The sequence below is a fragment of the Anoplopoma fimbria genome, chromosome 9 (assembly GCF_027596085.1).
Source record: "Anoplopoma fimbria isolate UVic2021 breed Golden Eagle Sablefish chromosome 9, Afim_UVic_2022, whole genome shotgun sequence".
NCBI classification, from domain to species: domain Eukaryota; kingdom Metazoa; phylum Chordata; class Actinopteri; order Perciformes; family Anoplopomatidae; genus Anoplopoma; species Anoplopoma fimbria.
In genome coordinates, this window is record NC_072457.1 from 14,549,901 (window position 1) to 14,574,671 (window position 24,771).

At 39.8% G+C, this 24,771-nt stretch overlaps 1 protein-coding gene across 7 annotated transcripts; it reads left to right on the forward strand.

Moving 5' to 3' along the window:
• The first annotated feature begins 398 nt into the window (after positions 1–398).
• LOC129095277 (pericentriolar material 1 protein-like) lies at positions 399–22,289 on the forward strand. 7 transcript variants are annotated; one of them, XM_054603659.1, is made up of 40 exons: positions 399–447; positions 1,746–1,860; positions 2,149–2,397; positions 3,378–3,704; positions 4,782–4,952; positions 5,598–5,717; positions 5,862–6,048; positions 6,367–6,476; positions 6,819–7,092; positions 7,183–7,333; positions 7,673–7,888; positions 8,774–8,940; positions 9,560–9,789; positions 10,702–10,829; positions 10,974–11,103; positions 11,575–11,745; positions 11,842–12,023; positions 12,589–12,807; positions 12,906–13,179; positions 13,362–13,507; positions 13,603–13,817; positions 14,281–14,470; positions 14,562–14,872; positions 14,989–15,150; positions 15,388–15,444; positions 15,632–15,804; positions 16,940–17,071; positions 17,805–17,934; positions 18,297–18,464; positions 18,586–18,683; positions 18,886–19,020; positions 19,127–19,330; positions 19,446–19,505; positions 19,596–19,740; positions 20,249–20,397; positions 20,486–20,552; positions 20,726–20,934; positions 21,105–21,197; positions 21,305–21,428; positions 21,606–22,289. In XM_054603659.1, the coding sequence occupies exons 2-40, from the start codon at positions 1,765–1,767 to the stop codon at positions 21,629–21,631; spliced, it is 6,396 nt and encodes a 2,131-aa protein (XP_054459634.1). In that variant the 5' UTR covers positions 399–447; positions 1,746–1,764; the 3' UTR covers positions 21,632–22,289. The 7 variants fall into 7 exon arrangements, with proteins under 7 accessions (XP_054459634.1, XP_054459633.1, XP_054459637.1 ...); XM_054603658.1 differs by lacking the exon at positions 399–447 and adding an exon at positions 566–886; XM_054603662.1 differs by lacking the exon at positions 399–447 and adding an exon at positions 566–886 and having other exon boundaries at positions 11,845–12,023.
• The last annotated feature ends 2,482 nt before the right edge of the window (positions 22,290–24,771 follow it).

Consider the following 24,771-nt stretch of genomic DNA (forward strand, 5'->3'; position numbering starts at 1 on the left):
CTTTATTTACTTTAACTTTGATTTAAAAAAACTGAATTAAATATGCTATACTTTTAGTATTTAAAATCAGAATCCAAATGCATTTTAAACCTTTTTGATAAGAACTTCTTCCCCTTGTTCATCAGTACTGGACCTATTAATAACCTCATGACACAACATGTGCAATAGCTGCCATGAAACTAACCTAAGACCTTTAAAAGTGTTACATAACCACCATTAGTAACTCATTCTAAGAATAGTCATCCTGAATATATGTTGAGTTCATCTTCACCTTGTACCTGAGCAGCACATACAACAATAAAGCATTTATCTAATTGTGTTAACTTCATAGGTTATTATTGATCAAATGGCTCTGGACAGCAGACTGAGCCTCCCTGTATGAAGTGCTTCCGCTAGGGGACGACTCCTCCCCCCCCTCTCTGCAGGGCGACACCAGCGTCTCAACGTGTAAGCTACCGTAGCACCGCGCAGTTTATACAACATCACGGACACCAGTGTGTGAGCATGTCGGCCTCTAAACCTTAAGCGTGGCGTGCTTGTGGACGTGATGAAGTTCACTGTTATCGCCCCGTGGTCGCGTCTGCTCTGGAGCTAGCGTGTTGTTAGCATTAGCCAAATGCAACTTTCGCACCGTTGTGTTGATCGACGTCGGTGACGTCACGGGTCGTGGCGATCGATCGAGAGAGAGAGAGAGAGAGAGAGAGTCGAACGATGTCAACCAGCGGGTTAGCTGGTTCTGACCGGGGGAGGGGGGGAGGTGTTGCCATGGCGATTGTAGGAGAGCACTACGTCACGGGTGTTAAGCTAGTAAAGTTTCTCCATGGAAACACGTTAACGGTAGCGAGCTGTTTGTAACGTTCGTTTAGGCTACGTTGGTGATCTGACGGTAAGCTAACGTTAGCTCGTGCAGCAGTGACAGAAAGCTCGCGGTAACTCGCTCATTGTTTGTTTTTTTCCCGGGAATCCGAGCGGGCCACACACACACACACACACACACACACACACACACACACACACACACACACACCACCAACGGCCGCTAACGGTAACGGACAGGTCACACAGTAGCCAGTAGCTCTACCGACAACATGCCGATGTTTACAGGCTGGTTGTGACCGGAGAGGTGACGGTGGTTAAACGTAACGGCTGTTGGTAAGACGTGACGCATTAGATGCTTTAATGTAACAGTTCATAAAACCTGTCTACGTTCTTAACATTAGCATTAACAGAGCGATCAATATGGAACGTAAAGTGAGAAATGCGTCGTAACTGCTAACTAGTTTACGTTAGCTAGTTAACTGCTGTTGCTAAGTTACCAATGTTAATTTTAACAGTCCTATCAATATGGAACGTAAAGTGAGAAATGCGTCGTAACTGCTAACTAGTTTACGTTAGCTAGTTAACTGCTGTTGCTAAGTTACCAATTTCATACGGTTAATTGTGTTAAATGTCACGTTTTTAGTCGTTTTGAGGCACTACCTTTTAAGTTAAGGTCAACCTGACGCTAATATTAATGTTACTACCGGTATATTTTTTTCATATTTTTCCTGAGATGACCTTTCTTGTGTGTAACGTGCTTGTTGTTCTGTGGTGATGTTCAGGGATCAGTTGTTTGTTGTGAATTCCTCCAAGCTGTTTTCCTTGACTGTGATTTGTCCTTTTCGTATTATGTTTTTAATGTAGGCTTGTATAACTTGCTCTTTGTTCTGTATTGTGACCAGTGTACATTTTTTTGTGAATTCCAGCAAACTGTAAGTGGGTGACATGGCAACCGGAGGCACTCCTTTTGATGACAGTGCAGAGGAGCTGCACAACTGGACTGTAACCAATGGTAGTCTTGAGGATAGACTCAACAACCTGGTAAGGGCTCATCAGAACCGTATAGAAGACAATTGACTGGTGGTTTCATTGTTACATTGTAGTGGTTTCTCAACACTTTCTGTTTTTGTAATCCAGCCAATTACCAACTGGAATTTTCTAAATCAAACTCAAAGATACAATTTACAAAACTTATATTTATCTTACTGTCTTGTCATGGCTTTTTGATGACATGATGTGTCTGATACGTATCTTATAGACAATTTACATCAGTCCCTATTAAAGTAAACGTGTGTAATAATTAATTCAAATGTATTTGCTGTTAATCAGGACTGGGGTGTTCAGCAGAAGAAAGCCAACCGATCATCAGAAAAGAACAAGAAGAAGCTGTCAGCTACAGTGGTGGAGAGCCGGCTGACTAATGATATTTCGCCAGAGTCCACCCCTGGGGCCGGTCGTAGGAGAGCACGCACTCCTCATTCTTTTCCCCACATAAAATACACCACCCAGATGTCTGTCCCAGACCAGACCGAGCTGGACAAGCTGCGTCAGAGAATAAATTTCACAGACTTGGATGAGGTGAGAAGTTGCTGCACCATCATGAATTGTTTATGTTCAGGGGGGTCAATATGTCGTTAATTTACATCCCTGCCATACAAGAGTAGAATTTTTGACATAAGGTGGCATGTGTGACATTATGGTAGATATATAAATGTGTGGGCAGTAGCTTATATCACAATGAGCGGATGGTTTAACTGATGAACAGTTGGTTCTACCTGTCAAGTTGCAAATGTTGTGGTTTAGGTGGTTTTGTTAACCGGCCCCATTTGCTGCCATTTTTATATGACTGTAAAGCTGTTGGTAAGATGGGGAGTAAAACGACACACATTTTTTAAAATGTCTTTAAGCTTTGTGTGGGTGGTAATCAGTAATACTGCAAGTATGAGAATAGTGGGATCACTTACGATGCAATATTTGACTTTAAAGGTACAATGCATATTTTTGGACCACTTCTTGTGCTGTTGATCTTTATGAACAGGTCACTGCACTGATTGTATGTCTTGGACATTAATGAGCATGCATGGCACAAGCACACAGTTGTTTTAATGCTCATTTCTGCTGATTGTAGATTGCTTATCGTGTCAGGTCTCACTTTTGACTCGTGCCTTTTGTGGAATCTCAAGGACATGGAATAGAGTTCTTACCGGTTATCACACTGTCACACAAAATAAAAAAAGTTGCATCACTTGTTCAGTGATAAAATGCCAATGCAAGACCGTGATGCATTGGCAGGCAGCAGGGGAAGTGATCGCAAAATATTTTTCATACTTTGGTATTAGGTTGACTGGTTGACCTTGTTCTACCGTGGAGTTGAGGGTGGCAGAATGGCAGAGCAGTACAAACATGTACATCTTTGTAAAGCTCATCCAAGGTGGACAAAGTTGAAGTCCGAGAGATATAAACAAATGGAATACCTACAGTACATGAGATTTTAAATGACGATTCCAGGAGGTTTGAGTGGCAAATTTTCCTGACTTATATCTTCTTTTCTTACACAGAGGAGCATTGGCAGTGACTCCCAGGGGCGTGCCACAGCTGCCAACAACCAGCGGCAGTTAGCTGGAGAGAACAAGAAGCCCTACAACTTCCTACCTCTGCATGTAAACACTAACAAAAGCAAGGAGCTGCTCCCTCCGTCCTCCTCTGCCCCGGCCACCCCAGCTATCACCAAGGAAACTAAGAAGCAGAGCCCAGGACTCAGGGATATGTTAACCCCTGTGGTTCCTACCAAGGACACTCCGAGGCCAAGCCGTGGTGGCACTGAGAGAGGACCCTTAGCGCACAGAGAATATGGCGGAGGACAACCAAGAATAGACAGCAGCCAGGTAACGTTTTGTTTTGTTGTTGCCATGGTTTTGGACGGCTCTTAAACTCGTCCAACTGCCATTTGATACCTTGAAGTCTGAGGAGTGAGTGGACTAATTAAGCATTGGTCTCATAAACACACACTTATATTTACAATTTGGTGCCAAATCCATCAAGTAGATGCTGAGGAGATGTCTGGAGATGTGTAGTATTTTAGTTAAAGAAGCTGTAATTTATGTTTTTGCTACAGCGTATCAAATGACACTTTAAAAACACTGTGACAATGGGAGAGGGGTTGCTAGTGGTGATGACCCTACAAAGAATTATCACCTGATTCTGCAGTTCCCCTTGGCTAAATGGAGCTCTATAGTGAGTTTCAGCTCATTGTTTTGTTGTCTAGTCCATAACTTTTCGTTCAATCTCAAACAACTGTTTTCACTGTTCACAACTGTTTTCAGTCAAAAAACTCAAAAAGTTAGTTAGTGACTAGCTGGTAAACAAAGTGGTTTTAACAGTTAAAGAGACCAAAACCGGTGCTAAAAAAGGGAGTGAGTATTAGAGTTACATTCACCAGGTGGCAAGAAACACAACTCTTAATGAATGATAATGTTGCTGCGTAACTATTGGTTTTGTGAAAAAGCAGCTATTTGTTAACAAGCCTGCTATATTAAATTGATAGGTGATGACATGTCAGTGTTATGTCGACAACTTCCTCTGCCCCCAGAACGGCCAGAAAAATCAGGTATTGAAGGTTTAAGTGTACTAATCCTGGTTAGAAAGACATTATTTCACATTTAATTTAAATGATTACCTTTTCAGATGTGCACCCGGCAGTGTCTTTGTATCACTGCACTTCAGGCTTCAATGTAGAACCAGAACTAGAATGAAAATGAGGGAGAGCTAGTGCAGCTGAAACTAGGCTGTATTTAGGGCAATTTATAAATAAGCCACCACTGGTGCCCAGTGAGTTTTGTGCCCAACCCCCTTCTGCCCTTATTTAGCCAAAGCTGAGGCTTCGCTGCAGATGCTTGCTCACCTTTCTTTACTTCTTTCTTTCTTCTTTTCATTTACTCATTGCTCTCCCTGCACGGTGTCAGGTGGTGAGCAAGCTGGTCCAGATCCGGGAGTACATCAGTAAGGCCAGCTCCATGCGCGACGACCTGGTGGAGAAGAATGACGTGCCGGCCAATGTGGAGCGTCTCTCCCATCTCATTGACCACCTCAAGGAGCAAGAGAGGTCCTATTTACGGTTCCTGCAGAAAATGCTGGTTAGTTTGTCATTTGTTTCCTCTTTATCTTTTTCAAAATGAATCTTGATTTTTGCTTTTGTCATGCTGTCAAAAAAAGGTATACATTTTCAGTAAAATAGTTGTCTTTTGTTGTAAAGCTTGTTTGTTAGTTAATATGCAGTTGAAATGGAACCTGTTTGTGTTGTTGTCTTGGCAGCATGTCACTCATGTATTTTTAATGGCTGTCTCTCAGTGGCCAACCATCAAGTCATGTCTCATGTGATGCTAAAATTAGAACATCCAGTAGCATGATACTTTTGTATTTAAGGATGGCTTTGTTTTGTGCTTGATATCACTTTGAAATGAGTGGAGAATTTCTGTGAACTATATAGCAGTATTTGCCAGAAACAATATATTTCATATTTTGTTATGGGGACAGTTAAATTCAGTGCAGGTTTTTTATGACCCATATTCACACAAATTTAATCAGCTTGAACATGAAGGCATTCTCATCTATGGAGACTTTTGGGAAACATATGGAATGTTGAATTATTATCAATTACTAAGCTGCTTACTTTAACAATGCCAAACAATTATTGGACTAAAGATTGTACTGGCCTTTTGTTTACTTTTCATGAATTGAAAAGTAACAGTCTCTTGCTGTTCCTTTCACTATCTCTATAGACGCGGGAGGATGACGATGATGATGTGGGGACCCTAGACTCTGCAGTGGGCTCAGGTTCCCTGGCTGAGAGCACTTCTCTTAACATTGAGGTCCGTTCCTCAGATGCCTCAAATGCAACGGTGTGTACATTTGTGGACTGTTTTCCAAAATGGAAGCAGGTCTCTGTTGCATTACACGTAGCCATTATAACTAATGTGATGTAATTGTATCTTGTCTTGGTGGATTCAGTGTTTGTAATGCTTTTGTGGATGTGAATTTTGTAGGGCGATAGGCCAGAAACGGTACGAGCTGACCAGAAGGAAGAGCTGGAGAATCTGCGTAAGCAGCACGAACTGCTGAAGAAGATGCTGGAGCAGCAGGAGCAGCTCCGAGCCCTGCAGGGCAGACAGGAAGCACTAATGGCCATGCAGGACAGTGCCGAGCATGCACTTGCTGTGATTGAAGACACTGGTTAGATACGCACTAACACAGTCACAGGCCCATTCACATTCAAGTGCAGACCAATAGTTTTTTGTGTTTTCAGAAGAAAAAGTAGTGTGTATATATAACTTTTCAAAGGCAACTTAGTTGGAAACCTTTTAATCAAAATATACTTTGTGAGAACTAATTATATTTTGGAAGGCATATTTATACATCATTTTATAAAAATAAAATATGTTAACAGTTTCTATAACTTGAAGTCCCATTTAATGATTAAACATAATAAACCATCAACACAAACAAATATTTTCCTATGTTGAATTAATTTGACATTTTGTTTTACATTAGTTGTCACAGAAACCACCGGCAGTGTTTCAGGCCTGAGCATCACATCAGAACTGAATGATGAGTTGAACGATTTGATCCAGCGGTTCCACAACCAGCTACACGATTCTCAGGTACAGTAGACTAAGCATCTGGGTTGCTATCGCCTATTTAAATAAAGCATTATGTCATCTAGTAATGCTTCCTATATTGAATTCTCTTTTGACTAATTTACTGCATTTTTAAATAAGTATTTATACTAATGATTACAACATTCTATTAATATTATTTTGTAGAGATCATTATTTTATAAAATTGGTTAGACATGATCTGTAATGTTGGCATGTCCACCCCTAGTCTACTTCTCATTTGACAAGCCATGTCAACTGGAAAATCGTTATTTCATCAAGAAATGTGTTTTTAACTGTTCAATAACACATTAATTGTTTAAATGTTCTGTTATTTTTGCCCTGTAGACTAAAGCAGTGCCAGACAACCGTCGCCAGGCAGAGAGCCTTTCCCTCTCTAGAGAAGTGTGCTGGTCTAGGGCTCCCCATGCTGTTGGTCCACCTCAACACAGGCCTCTCCTCCACTCTGCATCTGGTCCCCACACTGGTCTAGACACGGGGGCAACAGCTGCCAGTGCCAAACTCACTAAGCTCCAAGAGCTCCAAGACAAGAAGCAAACCATGGACAAGATCCTGCAGGAGCTGCATTCACTCAGAGACCAGACACTTAACAACAACTCATGTAAGAGTATTTCTGAAGCCTCTTTTGCAGTAATTCTGTGGCTTTTTTCCCACTGTAACGTGTAGATGGACTGTCTGTGTTTCCCCTCAGGTCGAGGCTTGTCAACACAGTTAAGTCGGAGTATGGGAGGTTCTTCAGAATGTCCATCTGCTCTCTGCTCTAACGGGGCCTCAGCTTCCACTCCCTTTCATCCTTCACGCACACAACACCAGAACAGCTCCAATTCCACAGACAAGCTCAGGTACGCACAAAAACACAAGCTGCTTAATAGGCAGGTCAGATATCAACACCAGTGTTTTCTATAGAGTGGGGATGGAATAGTGAAACCTAGCAGCCACAAAACCTGCTGCCTGTTATCACAAGTTTCAGCCTTTTGATAAAGTTATCTTGAACAAGACGCTCAGCCCCCACCCTTTTTATAGGGGTGCTTTTCTGTAGTTGTCTCTGTACTGGGAAATTGAGTGGAGGGAGGAATTGGGAAGACATTGTTCTGGCGTGTCACATAACTGTTTTAATTATTTAGCTTAGTATACCTTTACATTTAATTCACACATTGGTTGTTCTTTTCTACTCCCTACAGGAAGCTAAAGGAGGTCCACAAGCGTTTGAATGAGCTGCGGGAGTTGGTTCAGTACTACGAGCAGACCTCTGACATGATGGTGGATGCGGTCAATGAGAATGTGAAAGAGGAGGATGACGAGGAAGAGGAGGAGGAAGATGAGACAGAGGACGGTTCAATGTTTGAGGCCATGTTTGACTCTGAGCAGGAGAACCGACAGCCTGTTACTAACATCAGGTGTGTTTGTTTGAAGACCAACCGTCCTGTGTCTCTGTTATTTGTTAATGTATCCCTTGTTATATGCCAAAAATTCTATCAGGGATTTGATGTGATTTTGATTTAAATATATTGTCTTATTATCTTTATGTAAAACGGGTTCAAATGTTATTGTAATGTATTGCTGGAAACTCTAATCATGTCCACTTTTTTAACAGTCCAATCAAATGCAAAGGATTTCATTTAAACTGTACACCGCTAAAATATAAAATTTCACTGTGAAATGTATGACAGTACAGAAGCTAAAGCGACTCCAACTTCTCTTTCACCGAGTCTTAAGATAAACAGATCATCAAGGGATTAATCATTATACTAAAGCTCCAACGAAAAGTCAATTTAACAATTTTGGAAAAAAGAAAATAAATGATCAGCATCCATTTTGATAATCAATTAATTGTTAAAGTTAGTTTTAAAGCTAAAATGTCAAACACGGAATGTTAGAATTTGCCGCGTTTCTTTTTTAACTTTATTTTAAATGTACTATTTGAGGGTTTTAGACCATTGGTTAGAGAAAACTAGACTTTTTATATCGTCACCTTGGGCTCTAGGACATTGTGATGGGGAAGTCTTTACATTTTTCTGCTGTTTTCAAACTAAATGATTAATAGATAAATTAATTGCCAGATTAATTGATAATGAAAATAATTGTCAGTTGTAGCCCTACCTTATTCACAGGTTCACCTGTTTTGAAATCGTTACATTTTACTTAAACACCTCCAATGGGAGGTTTGGAGGTTGTTGGGCTCAAGTTAAAGTAAGATGGCGTTTAGCATTAGGTCAGTATGTGCAATTCTGCTACTGGCATTTTGATGTATCTCTAACAATCCCTGTACTTTATGCCTTTAGAAACCCACAGCGCATTGGGAACTGGACCGACCTGAACAGCCTGACCAACAGGCGCAGTGTCCGGAGCAGTGCCACTAACAACCGTGATGGAAGACTCAACACTGAGTGTGAGATCAACAACCGGTCAGCAGCCAACCTCCGCAGCCTCAACATCCCCTCAGCCATAGGTACACTCATGCACATGCTTACACAGATCCATGTTACAGCTCATGGTAATCCTTCTCTTTGGTATTCATTGGATTATTAACACACTTTTTACTGAAATGGGTAGCATAAAGATTTGATGGCATGAATATAACTGAAAATAACTGCTTTGCATTTTCCTGGAGCTTGCAGTTATTACTCCATTTGATCATTAACACTGTATTTTAAACTTTCCCTTCTTTCATGCCTGTATTGACAGAAGAACAAACAGTGCAGAGATATGTTGTATCATATCTCTGCACTGTTTGTGCTCTCTTACATTAAAGCCACATTACAAATGTATGTGAATGTCTTGTTTTTAATTTTATATCAGGTGTCCAAAATGCATGCAGTTAATTCCGATGAAGTGTTTTTAATAAACAGGAGATATATTCATGTTTGAAAAGCATGTTTATCAATAACAATGATAATACAAGACATTCACATACATTTGTAATGTGGCTTTAATGTAAGAGAGCTTTGGTTTAATGAGCTTGTTATTGAAGTTCTGTATTAATTAAAAAGTTAAAGAAAGACACCCACTTTAAAATGACATAATTTAACAAACTAAATCTGTTTGATTTAATCTTTGCTCTCATTTAGAATGCCAGTACAATAGGGACACCCCTTATAATCGGGTGAAGGATGATGATGAGGATGGCGATGGCCTCGATAATGATGAAGGGCCACAGGCTGTGGCTGCAGACAGTGAGGCATCGGGATCCAGTCGAAGAAGCAGTCTGGGAAACAATGGCGATTTTACACAGAAGGTTCATCGGCACACAGCGAAGCAGAAACTCCGGCAGCTTCAGGAGCTGGTGGCCATGGTTCAGGTGAGGCAGACGACAGGACAATATGAACGATTCCATAGCAAGAATGTAGGTATTACTTTTTTCTGTGTCCACTTTGTTGGCATATCAAGGTTTCTCTTTTCTACTTTTCTCAAACCTTCGTCCATTTGTGTCCATAACCGTAGCGTTAAGCTCTAACTGCCAATTATTTAAAGCAATCTAAACCATTTACACAAATCCTCCTGGAATAGACGCCGGGTCAATATGGGAGAATTACCTCGACATCTCTGAATCGTTCATCCAATGGCCTCACTTTTTAATTTGGGCTGCAAATAATACTTTTGCATTTGATATGACACCCTTGATTAACAAATTGAAAAACGTGCATTATCAAATCGTAGTCTAATTCTGTTCATCTAACTTTTCTCTTTTAAATCTCTCTGCTCCAAAGCTACAAAGTATGTTGTCGTGGCAACACATCACCTGTTGACTTAAAATGACATTAGATCCATGCGGACATATTGGTCTCTAGTAATTGGTTAGCGAAAAAACAAATCCCTTAACCCCCATGGTAATCAATTACAGTGGAGGAAATGTCAGACTTAATATGGAAACAGAGTGTAACAAGTTGACAATTCTGTCTGACATCAGGCAAAGGATTTGAGGAAATGTCTGACTTTGTCAGTAACTGTTACTTTGGTAGTAACATATGCTTACATTTCTTTTCATTAAACCTGACATGTTGGATCTTGTTTTTTTATATTTTCTATGGGAATATGAAAACCCTTAAAACAAATAATGAGCCTTTGACTACAAGGAAAATATACAACCGTTGTTCTTAAACAGCACTCAAGTCTTTTTAAAAAAACAATTATGCTGATGCAGTTTCTATCACTTTGTTTTGTAATACAAAGCTGAACACTGTGTAAGTTGTGTGTTTCTGTCTGTATCCAGAGTGATGACACTGATGGAACAACAGCTAATGATGATGAAGCTTTACACCAACAGCCAAATAATACCAGAGCTACGGTGGCTGGGGCGTCTGGGGCCCGATCTAAACTCACACTCTCCAGCAAGGCCAGGTACAGTACAATGTCTGAAAAGAATGTCTGATGGTCTGTACAGTTCTCCCAAAACATTATTTTGACTGTATTCTGAATGTTGACTTAATCATTGATTTAATAATTATATTAATTTGAATTGCATCTAAACTGTTGTTGACACAGGGAGAAGCTGTATGAGGAGAAGCTCCGTCAGCAGAAGCAGGAGCTTAAGCAGCTCCATGAAGAGCGCCAGAGGCTCATTGAAATCCAAGGCAAGATCCAGGACCTGCAGTGGGCCTGCCCCGACCTCCAGGTATTTCTCTCACACACACACACACACACACACACACACACACACACACACACACACACACACACACACACACACACACACACACACACACACACACACAAAGTTTTGCTAAGAAGAGGAATCAGTAGGTAGACTTGAAATCTGATTTGAAAAATTGTTCAATATTTTGTCCACCCTCTTTAGATCAAATAAGGGGTGTACTAAAACATAGGAACCTCTCTCTCAGTAAAGAACACCACAAAATACATCCTCCAAAATTACCTTAAAGTTGAATAATAATTCAACTCAATTTCTATAGAACAGTTTCAACAAAAACTAAAACCTTCCATGAATATAGGGTTTATTATACAGCTATTGTATTAGACTGGATTACATTTAGCTATGTGTACCTAATTATCTGGCACTTTTTAAAGAGCTGCAGATTTTATTTAGAAGATATACCATTTTTACTTTTTGTGGTCTCCTTTCTAGTCATCTGTGTCCAGCACAGTGAGTCAGCAGGGCTTGCTGAGGAAGGTTCCAGTTGCAGTTTCAACTCCGGCCACTGTCCTGGCTTCCTCCTCCTCTGGACCCCAAACTAACTCAGCAGCGTTAAAACCCACTGCTCCGGAAGCAGCTTCTTCTTCAGTCACTGACAATGAGGTAACAGACTCCACCTTGCACACACAAAGACCCATGGCTACCACTACAACAGTACAGATTACAGTTAACTGTTCCCTTCTGTTCTTGTGTTGTCAGCAGCTATGGTCTGAGATGCGTCGCCACCAGATCTTGCGGGAAGAACTGCGACAGCGCAGAAAGCACTTGGAGTCCCTGATGGCCGAACATCAGAGGCGTAGTGGTCTCAGTGACTCTCCTAGGCGGATGGTAGACTCAGAAGGCCTTGCTACACCTTCACAGACTGTCAGTAGGGATGAAAGGTAAGAGAGATGCTGCTCTATGGGGCCTGTTTCAACAAGACCAAGATAGAAGTCAGTTAATTGAGTTATCTTTAGTTATCCAAATCCGCAATTTAATGAGTTTTGATTGTAAGGTCAAGATTTGATTTGATTGTCAGCACTCACAACTGTGCTATTGTGTCTCGAAAAGTGCAGCTGCTGGCAGGCTACCGCAAACTACACTATGTTGTCTTTTAAGTGTTTTACTACTTTTTCTTCAGACGCAATTAAGTAGGCAGGGAAGGAGAACAAAATACGAGGTTGAAAATGGAAAGATTATTTTGATATATTTTTCAATTTAGAACGGAAATTGTGCAGCCCTAGTTATAAACATATTCAGGGAAATGGGAGATTCTTGAGAATGAACAGCAGTACCCCACAGCAGCCACATTGCACAACATGACCTCTTATGCTTTGCTCAAACATATTGTAATAGCTGTTGAGATCATTCTTTGTGTTCTTTTTTTTTTTTAGCTGGGTAGGGATTAAAACTGATGCTTATTTCATAGAAAACATAATTTGTACCATTTTTCCAATGTGTCTTTAGGACAATGGCTACCTGGGGTTCCACTCCCTGCCACCTTGATGATGATGATGAAGATGATGATGGAGATGATGATGATGATGATGAATATCAATCCGAGATGGGTGCAGAGGAGGAAGAGGAGCATGATGAATGTGTAGAAAGCAGCTCTGATGACGGCATCCACATCTACTCCTCCAGCAGGAACCAGTGCTCCAACAGCAACAGGAAGAACCAAGGAAGGTCAGACGAAGTGGAGGCGGAAGGAATTCTATTGCGCTGATATCTATAATCTGTCTTTTTAAAATGATGCTCACACTTCATTTTTGTGTTTTTTTTAGCAACCTGAAGCCTCCCCCAGCCTTCTCATGTGAAACTAGTGGGAATCCAAATCTTCATAACAAGACTAAGGCCAAGGAGCAACAGCAGTCCAGAAGTATGAACCAGTCTGCGACGAGCCAGCATGGAGCTACACGGCGACAAGAGAACCTGCGCTGGGCCTCCGAGCTCTCCTTCGCCGAGGGCTCGGGTCAGTGGCAGGAACAGATCGGCCAGCTGCAGAGGCAGCTGGACTTCAGCACCAGCATGTGTCACACACTCATGCAGGACCAGCAGGTTGGTGGACAGGACAAATACATGCACATACACGGGCATTGGCCGTAGTAACAGACACAAGCTCGCACTACATCAATGAAGTCACTGTTCTCTTAGAGAATCTTAACAAAGACTCAGCTTTCTATCAAGTCATTGTTTAGGTGTTAACAGTTACAAAAATATTCTCTCTCCTCCTTCCACAGACACTCTCTTATATGTTGCAAACCCTGCTGACGGGTCAGTACAGTGCGTTACCCAACAACTTGTCATCACCACAGGTCCACCTGGTCATGCACCAGCTCAACCAGTGTTACACCCAGCTGGCTTGGCAGCAAAACAATGTACAAAGGTGAAAACAGTAGTATACAACAGTACACGTCTTGATTTCTATCAAAAGGTTCATTTATTAAATCGTTTTTATATTCTGTCATACTTTTCCTTCAGGCTAAAGCAGGTCCTTAATGACCTCCTTCGCCAGCAACAGCAGAATCAGCAGGCTTCCTCTTCAGCAGCAGGTTGGTCGACACAGAAGCCTGGCTCATCCCAGGAATCCAGCTCTGGCACCTCGGCCTCCCCTGGAGTCTTCTGCCCCTTCTCCTCTACCCTGCATCCTTCAACAAACAACATGTCAACTGCTGCCTTATCCCCATTCCCTCCTGGTATGACATGGATATTTATTTAATTCTCACACAAAGCATGTCTTGAATGGTATGCATCAGAAGCAACAGAAAGCTAAATCATCTACATGAGGCTCAAAAGATGAGGTTCACAGTGATTATTTTACAGCAACTAAAGATTTGTTTGTGTTAATGTGCTAAAAAGCCTCTTCACTGTTTTAAAATCAATGAAAGTTTGACCTTCAATAGGTCATGGCATTTATGAAAATTTTAGCAATGCCTATTTGCAATAAAAAGGTTTTATCTTCATGTAGTTATTGAACACTGTTTGAATGTTCTGGTTACTGGTAGGAGTAATCATTTTCAATTAGTACATTTGAATTTGAAGTTAGTGATATTTTTCAAAGTGACTCACTCGGCCAACAATGATTTAATTGATTTTTTTTGGACCATTACCATTAAACATGAGCAAATTAAGTAATTTTTCTTTCTTTTTACTCTGCAGGCTTTAATTTATTTCCACTCTTCCCTTCTACCATGGGCGAGTTCCCCCAGGGTGCAGCAGGTCAGGCAACCGCTGACCACCCGAAGCAGCAGTTAGACCCCAACACATCAATTAAAACAGAGTACATGAGTTTCCCTCCTCCACTGCAACGCTCTCCTCTCACCACCACCACCACCACCACAGATAGAGGGTACATCCATCATTTTTGCCTGAGAGGAGATTTATATATATTCATGTAGACATTACTGTTCATATATTTATTTCCCATGTGACCCCTTTAGACCTTCTGGCTGGCTCAAAACCTCCTATGCGAACAACACCGTCCAGCATCACCGATCCCAAACGGAGCCCAAAGAGTCTCCCTCCTCCTCCCCCACTTTTGCCAGCCGCCACCCCAGACCACAAGAATTTGACAGGGCATCACAGGAAAGCTTCAGCAGCATGCCGGATCCTGTTGATCCCACCACCATCACCAAGACTTTTAAGGCCGGGCGCAAGGCCTCTGCACAAGCCAACCTGGCCTCACGAAGCAAGACGCCCAATTCTAAGAGTCGGAGGAGGAGGAGCAAAGGGCACAACAAGAACAGTGAAGGTAGAAAAATGAAGATAAATCATCTGTAAATATTTGCTGTAACCAAATTAGCAAAGACTTAATGATGAAAATTTCATCAGAGTTTTTCTTAAAAGAATTTCATGTATTTATTTCAGGCCATGAGAGTGACAGCGTTAGCAGCACTGCAGACTTTGTCCAGAAGAGGGCAGCCCTGTCCCACCAGAAGGATCAGAATAAGAGTCTGTTGGACAAGCTGACCCAAGAGAAACTTGACAGCAAAACTAAGCTTGGAAACAAACGCAATGACATCTCTTCTGGTGGGGGTCAAGCTGCTTGTTGTGAAAGTTATCCACCCACTTCACCCCTCTTTTGTCTGTGTCTTGTTTACATTTATTATCTACATCAGTTATATCACTTAATTTACGTCAGTGTTTTCTTTATTTCTGTACATCTTGTCCTTTGGTATTTTTTTTGCACATTTTTCATGACCTTGTGTTTCATGTTTAATTTTGGGTTAATTTACTTTGTGTCACTTTAATTTATCTTACTCACAGCCTATGCTTGGAGAACACCCTTCCTCTCTAACAGAATTGCATGCACAGAAGCACCAGGTAAACTGACAAAGCAACGCAAAGCATCATGTGCTTATTGTATCACCTCAACATTCCATGCATGCTCTATTTGTGGCTAAACCTAAACCAAAGCAAAGTTTGAGGACAGACTTTTTGTTTTTTACTCATTGATGAGGTTATGCAAGTATCCGCTCAAATCTCATCACGGCCTATCTTGAACCTGTAGATGCAAGCAGCGAGTTCTCACTGTTCGAGGCACTAAGGGAGACCATCTACTCTGAGGTGGCTACTTTGATATCCCAGAATGAGTCCCGCCCCCACTTTCTCATTGAGCTCTTCCATGAGCTGCAATTGCTCAACACAGACTACTTACGGCAAAGGGCCCTGTATTCCCTCCAGGTACGTAGAGACACATATAACTGCTGTTTGTAGCATGTATAGATATATCTTCTATTCCGGGCTCAGATTACATGATATTCAGGCTGACAGACTATGGGATGAGTTCTTGTCTAGGATCAGAATAGTTGTTTGGCAGATTATCTGATCATGTGACTGGTTATTGATAAGATTTATCTCTTAACTATTTTCAGACATAATTAGCGCTGTCTTGACCACTTTAAACCTTTTGAGATGTTATATTTGAGAAAGTTTGGACCAAATGCTTCTCCTTTCTGGGCAGACCAGACCTGCAGGAGACAATGAGAGACAATTAGGAGGAGGAAAAAGAGAACTTTTGACATTTCAGTCGTGAGGCTGGTGGAGACTATGGGCCCAATCTTAAACTCCGTTATTTTCACAGTTAATGCCCCCATTGTGTTAGTAGCATATGTGCACCCATGGGCGTGTTGGTCTTAAGATGAGGTGTAGTCCGGTGCATTGTTAGTGCATCGCTAACTTGAGGCAGCAGAAAGCGATTGAGCCATTGACCAACGGAAAGAACAATGGTGCAGTATTTTCCTTCTACTTAATGCTCCTTTGGTCAAGCATTGCCCCCCAATGTCTCCGGCACAGGTTTAATAGATTATCATTGCATTTTCTCGTATGCAGTCAAGGGGACAGAGAATAGGGGTACGGCGGAGGCAGAGGGTCAGACGGCCAAGTGGACTCTCAATGCTGCCTTGAATGTCTGAGGGAAACATGTCTTAGACCGTACAAATAAAGAAGACATCAGAAGAGTTGGAGAAATCATGAAGATGAGAGAGAGAGAGATAAATAAGTTTCCTCTTTCATTCTACTAGTCATTTTGTGTATATTGAGTGTGTTTATGAGTATGTCTTATTTGTGTAATTTAATGAGATTTTTAAATCAGCCAGAATTCCAAATCTCCTATAATCTGAGCCTGGCCTATATATATATATATATATATATATATATATATATATATATATATACATACATACATACATACATATATACATATATACATACATATATACATACATATCTACACACACACACACACACACACACACACACACACACACACACTGTCTCCCTGAGAATTTACAATGGTATCTCCCTGTGTTTCTTCCAGGATATAGTGACCAGACACCTGGCAGAGAAGAGTGCAGCTGAGGACCAGTTGCCCCGTCTTGGTCCGGTGGTGTGGGCTGCAGGCTCTCAGTCTGAGCTCACACCCAGTGAGAGTTTGGCAACCAGTGATGCAGTAAGAGACACATTATGGCTTCCCAGTGTGGCATTCTCACACTTTTCTATTGTTCTCTTTCATTTTAATTTGGGTGTCACTCCATAGTGAGGTATCTACCAGTACTGAAGTATTCCTCTAAATCCTAAATTGTCAAACCTCCTCCTACCCCTTTTTAAATCACTTTTACTTGCTTCCTCTTCTACATTTCAATACATCTTTCATTAGTTTCTATTTCAGCCTTGTCTCCTTTCATCCTTCCCCCGCCTGTTCTCTTTTCATCCTTCCATGTCTCTCTTTATTCTCTGATTTTAATTTCCCCTCCCACCATCGTCATTGTCTTTGAATTTAACTTGACAGCAAGACTTCAGAAACCAGTGTGTAAAAGAAATGACCATCATCTCTCCACGTCTCTTTTGCCAGATCAGACATGTGTTCTTTGTTCTGGGCCAAGGTCCCCAGTGTTACACTAATTGGGTGCCAGGCCTTTTTTCTGTCTAAATAATGCCTTTGTTCAAGAATGATGGATGAAATTTGTAATTCTCCAAGCTAGGAGAATGGCAAGAGAAGCCACCATTCCTGTTAATACTGCATGCTGGAAATTTTAGAGGGATGTTAGGAGAATTCTAAAGTGGATCTGTGAGGAATCATCGATCTTCTATAATCAAAAAAATCTGTGGTAAAAACAGTTTTGGTTTTGGAAAATCAGATATTCAACGAGGGTGCCTTATAACAGGATCTTTACCTTTTTCAGGAAGTGGTGGAGAAAAACTTGAGGCTCTCACAGGACACAATGAAGAGGAGGGATGATGCCGAATCTGTTGGCAATGACAGCACCATGTCGACCTCCTCCAACCTGGAACCGTTTGCTAACGATGACCTGGGTATAGTTGCTGTGCATGTAGAAAAAATTTGGGACTGAAGCTTGTAAAACTGTATATCTGAACCCGTTTTCACATCCTGGGATTCAGCTGAGGTGCTTTGCTTTTTGCTTTTATTTAAATCAAATCGAGCAGAAGAGGACTATATGGCAGTTGGAAAAAAAGGGACTCTCAGATTTTGGGAACTTCAGTGACATAGATTAGGAGTGACAGTAATTAGGAGCTGGCATACTTTGTGTGATCCTGTAGTCTGAAATTGGTTATAGATGCATTAATATCCATTACACTCCTCTCTCTTCATTGATTTTGAACTTTTTGTATCCCCTTGTCTCTTTTTCACTCTCCTTTCTTTGACGCTCTGATAGGCAACACAGTGATTCATTTAGACAAAGCTCTGGCCAGGATTAGGGAGTATGAGCGCATGAAGCTTAAAGCTGAGTTTAACCCCTGCAACGCCAGCTCTGCAGCTGCAGGTGACTCTGAAGTTTCTTTTGCTGAACATCCTTCTGCTAACCCTGCTCACCCAGTGGAAGGTACCCAATCATATAAGCCTGCCTGAGTACACCACGTGCTAAGACCTGTAGCAACACAATCATTGTCTTTCTTGTTGCTGTTTGATTTTTGAATACATTATTTGTGTCTGTCTGTGTGCAGGAGGAGCAGCTGGTGATGTGCACTGTCCTCAGATTGACACCCAGCAGTTGGACCGTCAGATCAAAGCCATCATGACAGAAGTCATTCCTTTCCTGAAGGTAGGACAACACAGGGAGCTGCAGAGGATGTATTGGAAATTATCAAATATTAATTTCTTATACTTGAACTGAACTATTAAATGTAAAAGGGTGCTTGTTATTCATCTAAAGGTTTTAAGGCTCAAATTGAATGTCATGAATATGAACAGTTGTTTCAGAGTTAAATCACCCTGTGATGTTCATGTTTTTCTTTTATTATTAGGAGAACATGGATGAAGTGTGCTCCCTCCAGCTGTTGACATCTGTGCGGCGCATGGTCCTCACTCTCACCCAACAGAATGATGAAAGCAAGGAGTTTGTCCGCTTTTTCCACAGACAGCTGGGAGGCATACTGCAGGTATGACAGAAACAACACCAGTTTATTCAGCTGCAGGTGACACAGGTTTAAGCATATGAAATAGAGAACAGCCTTTTTTGATATTTTCACTCTTTTCTTGCTCCAGGACTCTCTTAGTAAATTTGTGGGCCGTACTCTGAAGGACTGCGGGGAGGATCTTCTGGTGGAGATCTCAGAGATCCTCTTCAACGAACTCGCCTTCTTTAGGCTCATGCAGGATTTGGACAACAGCAGCAGCATTGCCTTGGCAGCCAAAAACAAAAATAAGAAGAAGACGCAGCAACCCAGTAGAGCAAAGCCAGGTCTCAAGGTAAAAAAACATTCTCTCCCATTTTTGTTAATATGAATCACTGCTCACTTTAGAACAGAAGTTTGTTTGATTGCGACTAATTCAACCCTTTATGTTCATTAATTCCCCCTATTAGGAAAACACAGTAGCTGGTGGCGTTAAATCAACTTCTCCAGCCTACACGGATGAAGACAAGGTCAGTTGTTTTAACACTGATAATGAAATTGTCAATACCACTTAGATCTCCAGTAATCTGTTACAATAATGACCCTCTTGTTTCTTCCAGGACCAAGATGAGGCTGAGCAGGAAGGTAACCTCCAGGAGCTCTACATGCACACAGAGATGAAGAACAACAGGAGCAGTGAAGCTTCAGAGGTGGAAGAGGAAGAGGAGGATGAAGAGAATGGACAGGGAATCCCTCTGTCAATCAGTAAGTGAAAATATTTAAAAAGGCCCCTTGGTATCATTTAGTGTAGCAACAACCCCCCCAAAATAAATCCAACATGCAATATAATCTGAGATTATTTATTTATTTATTTTATCCCCCTATCTTTCTAATTGTATCTGACATTTGTATTGTGTTTATGCCTTGACATCATTGGCACATTAGTTTAGCGAGAACTCGCCCCAAAAATTACTGTGGGCTGATTTTCTCCTACTGAATTCTATAACAACATCAACTCAAGACATTTTTTTATGTGGTCATCCATCACTGTCAATGAAAAGTTGATAAAAAAGTTTTTCCAAAGATACATCAGGATGTAATATTAGTAGTGTAGTAAAACAGTTCTGCAGAAAATTGCTAAAAATGAATGCTAAAAGCTTTAATGTTTTTCTGCTTAAATGCAATTTCATGTATATACACACATACACATGCATGCATGATTTGTAACACATGTTCCTGTACACATCATTCTTGTGTGTTGTCTTTCTTTCAGGTCTGTCTAAAGCAGAGACTCAGGCATTGACAAACTACGGCAGTGGAGAGGATGAGAATGATGAGGAGGAAATGGAGGAGTTTGAAGCTGGACCTGTTGATGTCCAAACATCCTTGCAGGCTTCTGCCGATGGACAAGTGGAGCAGGAGGTCAGTGTTACTTGTGTCGCAGAGATATTATTTTATAAATAATCATAACTGTTCTTAGTCTAACCTGTGGAATTGTTTGGTGCTTCAGGGGACGACACACAGCGAAACCTGGGCAACCAAAGCTGAACAGAGGAGTTCAGATTTTGATGATGTTGGTAAGGCCCTCCTTGATATGTTCAGTGGGATTTCCTTCAAGCTAAATAATGTTAAACTGGCTTTTGTCTGATAGAAATCTATAAAAAAAAGATATATATGTGTGTGTGTATATATATATATATATATATATATATATATATATAGATATATATTAACATCTATTTTTCTTTAGAAATCAACAAGTCAGTTGGGACAATGGACTCCCCAGTAGAACACCCTGACATGGCGGAGTGCCAGAGTCCTGAAGAGGAGAGTAACGTTGGGGCAGCTGCTGCATCAGAAGGAAACTCCCATGAAGTCTCTCATGATCAGGATGTCCTCAAAGAGTCAAACACCACTAGCAGCCCTGACACAGACTCTCCAGTCATGATCAACGTAGATGTAAGTTCAAGGCTGAAGATGCTTAGTTTTATTTAAAAAATGTGCTCAGGAAATTCATGGTGTACATATGGTCACTGGAATGAAAGCACCATTACTCAATAGTATGACACTAGATACGTTGCCCTTTATTGTGGCTGTTGTGTACTGATTATATCATATCATTGATGCAGGAGATGGGCTCAGGTAACACCAGTCAGAAATCTGATGAGGAAGACTTTGTTAAGGTGGAAGATTTGCCGTTGCAGCTTACAGTCATGTGTGAGGTTTGTAACAGCTAACAAATGAAACATTTTATTATAAAAACTGTTCATCAGAAGTCAAGGTGTAAAAACATTTGTATCTAATGACATCTTCTGTGCTGTAACATTAGGAGGAACTACAGATGAGAATAGTGGAGGAGCAGCAGAATAACAACCTGTCTGTAGAGATCCTCAATGGAAACGCTGAATCGCTGACTGGGCTGGTGGGAAATGCACAAGCACTGAAAGAACCAGGTATGGATTCCAGTTTTGTTTGTGTAGTTGTCAAATATTCTACAAAAGCTAAGAAACTCTTTCTTGTTATCATGTGTACATCTATACAGGAATGATTCGCTATTTTTGTCTGAACATTAACTTATAGTCCATCTCTTTTGGAGTAATTCGTGTTTTTCCCCTTTGTTTCTTTTTCAGACACTGTCGGTGCCCAGAGTGTGTAAAGATTTATACCAATGTCTCAAAATCTACTGTTTATTAGCAACGCTATGCTTGCACCCTCAATCTGCTCTGGATGTATGATTGTTGATTCTTTATATGCTAGTTTAAAGGAGCAAAGGCTCATATTATTGGTCACATTTAGCTGTGACTTGAAACACAGATACAACTAAACATTGACACATAATCGACATTCATTTCTATTCCTGAATGTTTAATGTGATTGGGTAATCTGGGGAGGTCTTTATGCTGCTGATTAACGACAGTTAAGCCTGTCTGAGTCTTTATAGTCCTGAAATCCTGGTCAGATTTGCCTTAGTCTCCTTCTTGGTTCTGGGATCAGTTTAACATGAGTTGTGATTTTATTATTATTGTTTTTTTGTCTTGGCCTTATTGTTACACAGCTCGTCTATTCTGCACTCGATTCCTAATTATAAGGAGATTCCAGTAGGTTGGAAGTTCAGTGTAGCCTGACTGACTTTAGCTAATTGTTTCTCGAGCTTGAACACTTTTTTTCCATTATATCAGAGCTAAAAGCTCAGATTTAACTTTTATCCCTTCAGACACATCTTTATATACTGTTCTGTTAATGATTTGTCTCCATTGATTTTCCATGTGATTAAAATATTGACTACAGTAATAAGTTTTAAATAATAAAATGCCTGAACTTTAAAAAAAAATGTTTGTGTGTTGACACGTTTTGTACATCAAAAGTGACTGAATATTATGTCAAAAAAGTCATAATATAGTATGTTAAAAAAAAGTCATAGTATAGTATGTCGATAAAAAAGTCATGATATGGCATTTTAAAAAAAGTCATAGTATTATAGTATGTCGAGAAAAAAGTCATGGTATAGTATGTTTAAAAAAGTCATAGTGTAGTGTGTAAAAAAAAAAGTCATGATATAGCATGTTAAAAAAAGTCATAATATAGCATGTTAAAAAAGTCATAAAAAAGTCATAGTGTAGTATGTCGAAAAAAAAGTCATGGTATAGTATGTTCAAAAAAGTCATAGTATGGTATGTCGAAAAAATAGTCCTAAAAAATCATTGTATAGTATGTTAAAAAAAGTAATTGTATAGTATGTCGAAAAAAAAGTCATAGTATAGTATGTTAAAAAAAGTCATGGTATAGTATGTCGAGAAAAAAAAGTAAAGTCAAAAAAGTCACAGTATAGTATCTTGAAAAAAGTCATGGTATAGTACGTCGATAAAAAAGTCATGGTATAGTATGTTAAAAATGTCAGTATAACATGTCGAAAAAAAAGTCAGTATAATATGTTGAAAAAAGTCATAAAAAAGTCACAGTACAGAATGTTAAAAAAAATTCATAGTATAGTATTTCAAAAAGAGAGTCATAGTATAGGATGTCGAAAAAAAAGTCATGGTCATAGTATAGTATGTTAAAAAAAAAAAGAAAGTATGTCAAAATACAGTGTGTCGAAAAAAGGAACGCAAGGAAACCAGGCGAGGAGAGAGGAAACGAGGAAATGTGTTTTAAGAGACATGAGACGTCCTTTCCTCTGAAGCGTCACGTGAAGCGACGTCTGTTTCTGATGACGGCGGCCTCTGTTCACATGATCACTGTACTAATATTAATAATGAAACAGTAATCATCACTGTACTAATATTAATAAGCGCAGGACCGATTTCTACCGGCGAAATGCGTTTGTCTTATTTATGACGAAAAAAAAGTCATGATATGGTATGTTAAAAAAAGTCATAGTATAGTATGTCGAAAAAAAAGTAAAGTCAAAAAAGTCACAGTATAGTATCTTGAAAAAAAGTCATGGTATAGTACGTCGAAAAAAAAGTCATGGTATAGTATGTTAAAAATGTCAGTATAACATGTCGAAAAAAAAGTCAGTATAATATGTTGAAAAAAGTCACAGTACAGAATGTTAAAAAAAATTCATAGTATAGTATTTCAAAAAGAGAGTCATAGTATAGGATGTCGAAAAAAAAGTCATGGCATAGTATGTTAAAAAAAAAAAGAAAGTATGTCAAAATACAGTATGTCGAAAAAAGGAACGCAAGGAAACCAGGCGAGGAGAGAGGAAACGAGGAAATGTGTTTTAAGAGACATGAGACGTCCTTTCCTCTGAAGCGTCACGTGAAGCGACGTCTGTTTCTGATGACGGCGGCCTCTGTTCACATGATCACTGTACTAATATTAAAAGTCATAATATAGTATGTCCAAAAAAAGTCCAAAAAATCATGATATAGTATGTCAAGAAAAGAGTCATAGTATAGGATGTCGAAAAAAAAGTCATAGTATAGGATGTCGAAAAAAGTCATAGTATAGGATGTCGAAAAAAATCATTAAAAAGTCATTGTATAGTATGTTGAAAAAAGTCATAGTATAGTATGTTGAAAAAAATCATTAAAAAGTCATAGTATAGTATGTCGAAAAAAGTCATAGTATAGTATGTCGAAAAAAATTAACATAGTCTTAGTATAGTATGTGATTAAAAAAAAGTCAAAGTATAACGTTTTCGAAAAAAGTCATAGTATAGTATGTTGAAAAAAGTCATAGTATAGTATGTCGAAAAATGTCGGAAAAAAAGTCATAGTATAGTATGCCGTGAAAAGTCATACTTTTGTATGTTGAAAAAAGTAAAAAAATAAATCATTTTAGTATGTTGAAAAAAGGGTATAGTATAGTATGTCAAAAAAAGTAGAAAACAGTCATAGTATAGTATGTCGAAAAAAAGTCATAATATAGTATGTTGAAAAAAAAGTCATAGTATAGTACTTCAAGAAAAGTAGAAAAAGTCATAGTATAGTATGCCGAAGAAAAAGGCACAATATATGTGATGTCAAAAAAAGTAGAAAAAAGTCATAGTATTGTATGTCGAAAAATAAGTCATGGTATAGTATGTCAAAAAAGTAGAAAAAGTCATAGTATAGTATGTCGACAAATAAGTCATAGTATAGTACGTCGAAAAAAAGTCATAGTATAGTATGTGAAAAAAAGTAGAAAAAGTCATAGTATAGTATGTCGACAAATAAGTCATAGTATAGTACTTCAAGAAAAGTAGAAAAAGTCATAGTATAGTATGTCGAAAAAAAAGGCACAGTATATCCATCCATCCATCCATTTCCTTCCGCTTATCCGGGGCCGGGTCGCGGGGGCAGCAAGCTA